General features: G+C 37.9%; 1 protein-coding gene across 2 annotated transcripts; it reads left to right on the forward strand.

Moving 5' to 3' along the window:
* The first annotated feature begins 7,149 nt into the window (after positions 1 to 7,149).
* On the forward strand, positions 7,150 to 9,407 carry LOC139701831 (double-stranded RNA-binding protein Staufen homolog 1-like). Of its 2 annotated transcripts, XM_071601869.1 has the most exons (2): positions 7,150 to 8,343; positions 8,429 to 8,541. In XM_071601869.1, exons 1-2 carry the CDS (start codon positions 7,237 to 7,239, stop codon positions 8,471 to 8,473), a joined length of 1,152 nt encoding a protein of 383 aa, XP_071457970.1. In that variant the 5' UTR covers positions 7,150 to 7,236; the 3' UTR covers positions 8,474 to 8,541. The 2 variants fall into 2 exon arrangements, with proteins under 2 accessions (XP_071457970.1, XP_071457969.1); XM_071601868.1 differs by having other exon boundaries at positions 7,150 to 9,407.
* Positions 9,408 to 10,084: the final 677 nt, after the last annotated feature.

Consider the following 10,084-nt stretch of genomic DNA (forward strand, 5'->3'; position numbering starts at 1 on the left):
AAATGAGATAATATTCCTAATTTCTCTTTCAGTTGATTCATCACTGGGAGTATAGGAACACAATTTATTTATGAGTGTTAATTTTGTATACTCTCACTTTGCTAAATTTGATCATGAGTTCTAGAAGGTTTCTGGGTCTTCTAAATAGAGGATCATGTCATTGGCAAACAGAGGTAGTTTAAGTTCTTCTTTTTTTTCTATTTGTATCCCTTAATTTCTTTATTTTTCAGAATTTCTCTGGAGGATGTCAAGGACTGTGTTGGGTAGAAGTGGTGAAAATCAGTATTCTTATCTTGTTCCTGTTGGCCTTGGGTTTGTCATATATAGCTTTTACAATGTTGAGGTATGTTCCTTCCATTCCTAGTTTTTATAGTGTTTTAAACATGAATAAATGCTGTATTTTGTCAAATGCTTTTTGGCATCTATTGAGACATCATGTGATTCTTGTCTTTAAGTCTATTTATATGATGAATTATATTTTCAATTTCCATATATTGAACTGGCCTCACATCCCTTAGATAAAACCCACTTGATCATGAGGCACTATCTTTTGTAAATGTGTTTACATGATTTGCCAGTATTGTATTACGAATTTTTATATCTATGTTCATCAGGGACATTGGTCTAAAGTTTTATTTCCCTGATGTGTCTTTGTGTGGTTTTGATATCAGGGAGAACTGGCTTCATAGAATGATGTTGGAAGACTTTCCTCTACTTCTTTTTCACAGAATAATTTGAGGAGAATTGGTATTAGTTTTCTTTAAAGGTCTAGGAGGACTTTCTTAAAATCCATCTGGTCATGGGCTTTTCTTTGCTTGTAAGCGCTTGGTGGCTTCTTCAATTTCATTACCTAAAATTTATCTGTCATATGTCTCTAGGAATTTGTTGATGTCTTCAAGATTTTCTAGCTCATTTAACTATAAATTTTCAAAGTATTTTCTGATAATCCTCTGTATTTATGTAGTGTCTGTGTTGATATTTCCTTTTCCATCACAGAGTTTAATTACAAGTTTTTCCCTCTTTCTTTTGGTTTGTTTGGCTAAGGATTTATCAATTTTTTTTTCTTTCCAAAACAACTTTTTTCTATTGATTTTTTTAATTCTTTTTAATCTCAATTTTGTTGACTTTTATTCTGCTTTTAATTATTTCCTTTTTCTACTACTTTTAGTATTAATTTGCTCTTCTTTTTCTAAGTCCTTAAAATGTAATATTAGATTATTTATTTGGTGATTTTTTATTCTTTTAATGAATGGGCTCAATGCTGAAAACTTTCCTCTGAGAAATGCCTTTATTGTATCCCAGAGATTTTGATATGTTGTATAACTATTCTCATTTACCTCTAAGTATTTTCTTATTTTTCACCCTTATTTCTTGCTCTCCATTCATCATTCAGAAGTGTGTTATTTAGTCTCCATATGTTAGAGTAGTTTCTATTTTTATCTTATCATTAATTTCTAATTTCATTTCATTTGGTCTGATAGAATCTATTTTTGTCTGCTAAGATTTGCTTTATGGCCTAAAATATCATCTATTTTAGAAAATGTTTCATATGCTGCTGAAAAAAAAATTATATTTAGTCTTTGAGGGATGAAATATTCTATATATGTCTGTTAAGTCTTAATTATTAATTGCATTGTTTGTACTGTACCTTCTTTATTTGTTTTTGTTTGGATGACCTATCCAGTGATGAGAGAAGCATGTTAAAGTCACCCAGTATTATTCTTGAAATTGAGAAGATCTTGTTTGATGTACATAGATGCTCCATTTTGGGGGGTGTGCTGCTGCTGCAACTACTGGCTTGGCTCCATAGTTTTCTATTTTTTTCATTTAATGTATCCAGATTTCTAAATCTCTTGGACACTCTAACTGACAAATTTTGAGTTTCAGTGAAATTCCTAATTCATCCACCTTACAGAGAAGAGGTATTCCCACTGCTGAAATCCCAAGTCATAGAGCAATAAAAAATACAACTTTTCTCTCAATTCCCATCTTCTTCTCCCCTTATTTCTTATTTCATTACAATATAAAACCCAGAGAGCAATCCCAAACCTCTGAAAGACTCTAATGAAAAACAATTCACATTCTTAATAAATTGAGATTGTGTCTCTTGCTTTTGAAAAAAAAAAAAAACCTCTTAAATAAAATATTGAGGACAACGTACAGAAAGTGGCTTTTACTTGAGTTTTCTATAGGATTGAAATTTTCACAACTTTAATAATGAATATTATAGAAATAATGCCTATGTCAATTAACTAAGCCTAGAAAGTCATCTTATTCATTGAGAATGGATGTCTAAAATTCAGAAGACAGCACCAATGCAATAACAGGAGAAAAAATAGGAGTCTCAAAAGGTGTTCCTGAATCTCTAGGACATTGAGAACAGTGCTAAGAGAAAAGTTTATTGCATGGAGTTCATTCATTAAAAGAAAGAAAAGTCAGGTGCAGGAGGTCAAGCCCAGCAGCCCAGATACACTCACCTCAGCCTCTGTGGGGCTCAGGTGCACAGTGAGTTGGGTCCACCCCTTTTCAGATGGGGCAGACACTCACCAGAGCCTAGCCTCTGGTGCAGGGCTATGTCCTCTGACCAGCAGACTACCATGGGATGTCAACCCCAGTGGCCCAGATCTACCCACTTCAACTTACACAGGTCCCAGATCCAGAATGCAGTAGCACCCATTGAGGGTCACCAGCAGGGTCTGAAAGCCCAACATCAAGGTGAGGTAAAAACAATCTGAGAGAGTACTACAAGAATATAGGTAAGAAACTGTAAGATCTCAGATCCACACGGCAAGACAGACAGACACATAGATAACATGAAAACACAAGGGAGGAAAATGCCCCAAACAAACCAGAACACTGTAATAACAGAACCTATGGACAGCAAAGTTGATGAAATGTCAGAGAAGGAGTTCAGGAGTTTCATAAATAAAATGATCTGTGAATTTAAAAATGACCTAAACGAGCAAATACAGGTTTCAAAAGATTACTTCAAGAGAGAAATAGAGACCCTGAAAAAAAACAGTCAGAAATCCTTGAAATGAAGAATACAATAAATCAAATAAAAAAATTTAATAGAAAGAATAACCAACAGACTAGATCACTTGGAAGAAAGAATATCGGATAATGAAGACAAAGTTTACAATCTAGAAAATAAATTTGACTACACAGAGAAGAGAGTTAGAAACCATGAACAGAACATACAAGAATTATGGGACAGCATCAAAAGACCAAATCTAAGAGTTATTGGGATAGAGGAAGGCACAGAATTTTATACCTAAGGAATGCACAATCTCCTCAATGAAATAATATCAGAAAATTTCGCAAGCATGAAGAATGAATTGGAAAACAAAATACAAGAGGCTTACAGGAAACCAAATGTACAAAATTACAACAGATCTACACCAAGGCACATTATAATCAAAATGTGTAGAATACAGAATAAGGACAGAATCTTAAAACCTGCAAAATAGAGGAATCAGATCACATAGAGGGAGACCAATTTGTATCTCAGCAGATTTTTCAACCCAGACCCTCAAAGCCAGGAGATCGTGGAACAACATACACCAAGTTCTGAAAAAAAAAGGATGCCAACCCAGAATCTTATATCCAGCAAAACTAAGTTTTAGACTTGATGATGAAATAAAAACCTTCCATGATAAACCAAAGTTAAAAGAATTTACATCTAGAAAGCCTGCACTACAGAACATCCTCAGCAAAGTATTCTAAGAAGAGGAAATGAAAAACAATGATGAAAATCAGCAGAGGGAGGGATTACACCTAAGGAAAATCTAAGCAGAAGAGAAACCAAGTCACATTAAATACCAATAATAAACAAAAATGGCTGGGAATACAAATCATGTCTCAATAATAACCCTGAATGTTAATGGCCTAAACTCACCAATCAAAAGACATAGACTAGCAGACTGGATCAAAAAAAATACCCAACAATATGCTGCTTCCAAGAGACTCATCTCATAGAAAAAGACATTCACAGACTGAAGATGAAGGGTTGGGTAAAATCATACCTCTCACATTGTTTGCAGAAACAAGCAGGGGTTTCCATCCTCATATCAAAGAAAGTAGAATTCAAACTAAAAGCCAATCAAAAAGGATAAAGAAGGACACTACATACTTCTCAAGGGAACCATACACCAACAAGTCTTAACAATTATAAATATATATGCCCCAAACAATGGAACAGCTATGTTCATCAAACAAACTCTTCTCAAGTTCAAGAGTCAAAATAGACCACAACACAATAATTTTGGGTGACTTTAACATTCCTCTTTCATCACTAGATAGATCTTCCAAACAAAAGCTGAACAAAGAAACTATAGAACTCAATAATACAATCAATAACTTAGACTTAACTGACATCTATAAAATATTCCAGCCTTCAATGAGAGAATATACTTTCTTCTCAGCAACACATGGATTCTTCTCTAAAATAGACCATATACTATGCCACAAAGCAACTCTAAGCAATTATAAAAGTAGAGATTTTACCCTGCATTTTCTCAGACCATAATAGAATGAAATTAGAAATCAATGATAAAAGAAGAAATAAAATCCACTCCAATACATGGAGACTAAATAATATGCTACTGAATGAACAATGGGTTACAGAAGACATCAAGGAGGAGATAAAAAAAAGTCTTTAGAGGTGAATGAGAACACAGATACAACATATTGAAATTTCTGGGACACTATGAAAGCAATTCTAAGAGGAAAGTTCATTGCATGGAGTTCATTCCTTAAAAGAAGAAAAAGTCAAAAAATAAGTGACTTAACACTACATCTCAAAGACCTAGAAAAACAAAAACAAATCAACACCAAAAGCAGCAGAAGACAGAAAATAATTAAAATCAGAGCTGAAATCAATGAAATTGAAACAAAAGAAACAATTGAAAAAAAAATGACAGAACAAAAAGTTGGTTCTTTGAAAAAATAAATAAAACTGACAGACCCATAGCCATGCCAACGAAGAGAAGGAGAGAAAAAAATCACTAAAATACATATAAAAAAGGAAATATCACAACAGACACTACAGAAATACAGAAGATAATTAGAAATTATGTTGAAAACCTTTACTCCACTAAAATAGAAAATATTAAAGGCATCGACAAATTTCTAGAGTCATAAAATTTGCCCAAATTGAATCAGGATAATATGCAAAATTTAAACAGATCAATTTCAAGTGATGAAATAGCAGATGCCATCAAAAGTTTACCAATCAAGAAAAGGCCAGGACTGGACAGATACATTGGCGTGTTCTACAAGACCTTTAAAAAAGAACTAATACCAACTGCCACAGTCTGGCTGGGCACAAAATAACCGAGCCGCCAAGAGGCACTTGTAGGTTCAAACAGGAACTACTTTATTGCCCGAACCCTCACCCGCACTCCACCCGTGCTTCACCAGGGCTCCGGCTCCACGGAACTCATGGGGACCCCCTGCGAGAACTCAACGGGAACTCCCAAGTAGCAGGCGCCTGAGGCAGCAGGAGCCTCCCTATTGCCAGAGCCGCCCTATTGCTGGACAGCAGGGGTCTATATACAACTCAATACACAGTCTGTTTCAATCCAGCATCATCCAGTCACAGCAATTATCTTAATGGCTGTCACCTCTCAACCACTCCTTCTGGCAATGCTGACTTGGCTGTGGCTCTCAACAACCAACACTCTCCAATTTGTTTTAGGATATACAAAAAGAGGCAGCACTTCCAAACTCATTCTATGAGGACAGTATCACTCTGATTCCAAAACCAGGCAAAGATACATCAAAAAAAGTAAAACTTTAGACCAATATGTCTAATGAATATAGATGCAAAAATTCTCAATAAAATTCTGGCAAATAAAATAAGAAAACATACCAAAAAGATCTTGCACCATGATCAAGTAGGTTTCATCCCAGGGATGCAAGGTTGGTTCAACATACAGAAATCAATAAATGTAACTCATCTCATAAATAGACTCAAAGATAAGAATCATATAATCATCTCAATAGATGCAAAAAAAAAAAAAAAAAAGCATTTGACAAAATACAGCAGCCCTTCATGTTCAAAACACTAGAAAAACTAGGGATAGCAGGAACATATCATCATCATAATGGCTATCTATGCTAAGCCCAAATCCAACATTCTAAATTAAAAAAAAAAAAGTTGAAAGCATTTCCTCTAAAAATTGGAATAAGATAGGGATGTCCTCTTTCACCCCTTGTATTTAACATAGTTCTTGAAACACTGGCCAGAGCAATTAGACAGATGAAATAGATTAAAGGGAGAAATATAGGAAAAGAATAACTAAAATTGGCACTATTTGCTGATGATATGATTCTATACCTGGAAGACCCTAAAAGTTCCACCAGAAAACTTCTAGAATATATGAATTCAGAAATGTAGCAGGTTATAAAATCAACATCCATAAAAATCCTCAGAAAGGGAAATGAGGAATCAACTTAACAAAAGAGGTGAAAGACCTCTACAATAAAACTACAGAACATTAAAGAAAGAAATTGAAGAAGACCTTAGAAGATGGAAATATCTCTTTGTTCTTGGATATACAAAATTAATATTGTCAAAATGGCCATGTTACCCAAAGCACTATACAGATTCAATGTGATTCCAATTAAAATCCTAATGTCATTCCTTATAGAAAAAGAAAAAAAAACAAATGGTGCTGGAAGAACTGGAAATCCATGTGCAGCAAAATAAAATAAACCCCTCTCACCATGCACAAAACTCAAAGTGGATCAAGGATGTAGGAATTAAACCAGAGACCCTGCATCTAACAGAGGGAAAAAGTAGACCCAATTCTTCATCATGTCAGATTTAGGCCCTGACTTCCTTAACAAGATTCCTGTAGTACAAGAAATAAAATCAAGAATGAATAAATTGGATGGACTCAAACTAAAAACTTCTTCTCAGCAAAAGAAACAATCAATGATATGATCATAGAGCCTACATTTGGGGAGAAAATTTTTGCCACACACACGTCAGATAGAGCACTAATCTCCAGGATATATGAAGAACTCAAAAAAACAAACAACCCAATCAATAAATGGGCTAAGGAGCTGAATAAACACTTCTCAGAAAAAGGTATACATTTGAATATATATGAAATATATTTTAAAATGTTCAAAATCTAACCTCTCAGAACTGAGCAAAAAACAACATTGTTCCTGGAACGCCCTCTTTAAGAAAGCATAACTCCTACTGTTCAACTAAATGCACTGTGCATGAAACTTGGAAAAAAACCAATGTATAAGCCTGTTGACCCTTACTCTCGGATGCAGTCCACCTACAACTACAACATGAGAGGAGGTGCTTATCCCCCGAGGTACTTTTACCCATTTCCAGTTCCACCCTTACTTTATCAAGTTGAACTTTCTGTGGGAGGACAGCAATTCAATGGGAAAGGAAAGACGAGACAGGCTGCGAAACACGATGCTGCTGCTAAAGCCTTGAGGATCCTGCAGAACGAGCCTCCGCCTGAGAGACTGGAGATGAATGGAAGAGAATCAGAAGAAGAAAATCTCAATAAATCTGAAATAAGTCAAGTGTTTGAGATTGCACTTAAACGGAACTTGCCTGTGAATTTCGAGGTGGCCCGGGAGAGTGGCCCGCCCCACATGAAGAGCTTCGTGACCAGGGTTTCGGTTGGGGAGTTCGTGGGGGAAGGGGAAGGGAAGAGCAAGAAGATCTCCAAGAAGAACGCGGCCCGTGCTGTGCTCGAGGAGCTCAGGAAGCTGCCCCCTCTGCCTGCCATGGAGCGTGTGAAGCCCAGGATCAAAAGGAAAACCAGGCCCACAGGCAAGCTACAGACAAGCCCAGAGTATGGCCAAGGAATGAATCCCATCAGCAGACTGGCCCAGATCCAGCAGGCCAAGAAGGAGAAGGAGCCGGAGTACACGCTGCTTACCGAGCGAGGCCTCCCCCGTCGCAGGGAGTTCGTGATGCAGGTGAAGGTGGGAAACCACACCGCAGAAGGAACGGGCACCAATAAGAAGGTGGCCAAACGCAACGCAGCTGAGAACATGCTGGAGATCCTTGGTTTTAAAGTCCCACAGGCCCAGCCCACCAAACCTGCGCTCAAGTCAGAGGAGAAGACACCAATAAAGAAACCAGGGGATGGAAGAAAAGTAACCTTTTTTGAACCTGGCTCTGGGGACGAAAATGGGACTAGTAATAAAGAGGACGAATTTAGGATGCCTTATCTCAGTCATCAGCAGCTGCCTGCTGGGATTCTTCCCATGGTGCCCGAGGTCGCCCAGGCCGTAGGAGTTAGTCAAGGACATCACACCAAAGATTTCACCAGGGCAGCTCCAAATCCTGCCAAGGCCACGGTAACTGCCATGATAGCCCGAGAATTGTTGTACGGGGGCACTTCACCCACAGCCGAGACCATTTTAAAGAATAACATCTCTTCAGGCCACGTACCCCATGGACCTCTCACAAGACCCTCTGAGCAACTAGACTATCTTTCCAGAGCCCAGGGATTCCAGGTTGAATACAAAGACTTCCCCAAAAACAACAAGAACGAATTTGTATCTCTCATCAATTGCTCCTCTCAGCCACCTCTTATCAGCCACGGTATCGGCAAGGATGTGGAGTCCTGCCATGATATGGCTGCGCTGAATATTTTAAAGTTGCTGTCTGAGTTGGACCAACAAAGTACAGAGACGCCAAGAACAGGCAACGGGCCAGCATCCATGTGTGGGAGGTGCTGAACATTTTCTGGCCGTGAACCATTTTGAAATGCAACATATATACTGAACACACTGAAACTGCTTTGAAAATTTGGAATTTCTGATACGTCCAAGTGGGCTGAGAGATGTGGTGGGTCAGAGGAGGGCGGCAGCATGGAGACCACAGCGACCCGAGGTGGCCAGCGGATGAGGCAGCTGCTGGGGGAGAGGCTCGTGGGCATCCAGCGGTGGCTCGGTGCTTGGCCTTTTTTTTTTTTGTCTCTCTTTGCTGTGTAAAAAAGAAACAAAACATGAACGTTCTTGTCCTGGTGACTCAGACACTTTGGGACAACCCTGGACAGCCACGCTGGAGAGAGGCCCTAGACCGGCCCCAGAGCTAACAGCACCAGAGAAAATCCAATGCTTCCTCCTCAGCTGACCTACCTTCCTAGCGGGCCGGCCACCCACCGCCTACGTCGTGCCCACCCTGAACACCACTTCCTCCCCAGTGAGGCGTGCTCTTCTTCGTTTCATTATTTTCTTTTGATTGATATGACACTATATAAAGTTTTCATTTGAGAGTTTCTCAATTGTATCTAGTTATATAGCACAGTTTAGAAACTTGTCTGAGACTGACTTTATCAGTACCTAACCGGCAAAGATCATATCCATGTGTGTGGTTATGCGTTCCTATTTCATTGGACTAACCCAGGACCCTTTCAGTAGTGCAGGTTGTGGCCCTTTGGTTTAGCTGAAAAAGTCCTGGACTTCTCAGAAAACTTGATGAAGTCTCCCACAGTTGTATAAATTGGACAATTTAGGAATTTTAAACTTTAGATGATCATTTGGTCCTTTTCTATTTTATTTTTATTTTTGTTAATGCAACAGGACTTAAATAAATGAACTTTGATCTTTGTTAAAAAATAAATAAATAAATAAAATGTTCAAAATCTCTAGCAACTAGAGAAATGCAAATCAAAACTACTCTAAGATTTCATCTCACACCAGTCAAAATGGCAGTTATCAAGAATACAGATTACAGTAAATGTTGGCGGGGATGTGGGAGGAAAGGTACACTCATACATTGCTGGTGGGACTACAAATTGGTGCAACCAATCTAGAAAGCAGTATGGAGATTCCTTAGAAAACTTGGAATGGTACCACCATTTGACCCAGTTATTCTACTCCTTCATCTATACTCAAAGGACTTAAAATCAGCATACTATAGTAATGCAGCCACACATCAATGTTCATAGCAGTTCAATTCACAATAGCTAACTGTGGAAGCAACCTAGATGCCCTTCAATAGACCAATGGATAAAGAAACTGTGGTATATATACACAGTGGAATATTATTCAGCATTAAAAGAGAATAAAATAATGGCATTTGCAGGCAAAT

Source organism: Marmota flaviventris, chromosome 14 (assembly GCF_047511675.1).
Source record: "Marmota flaviventris isolate mMarFla1 chromosome 14, mMarFla1.hap1, whole genome shotgun sequence".
NCBI classification, from domain to species: Eukaryota; Metazoa; Chordata; class Mammalia; order Rodentia; family Sciuridae; genus Marmota; species Marmota flaviventris.

Excerpts from the sequence above, each read along its gene's own strand:
- LOC139701831 (XM_071601868.1), top strand. The coding sequence starts at position 7,237 with ATGAAACTTGGAAAAAAACCAATGTATAAGCCTGTTGACCCTTACTCT.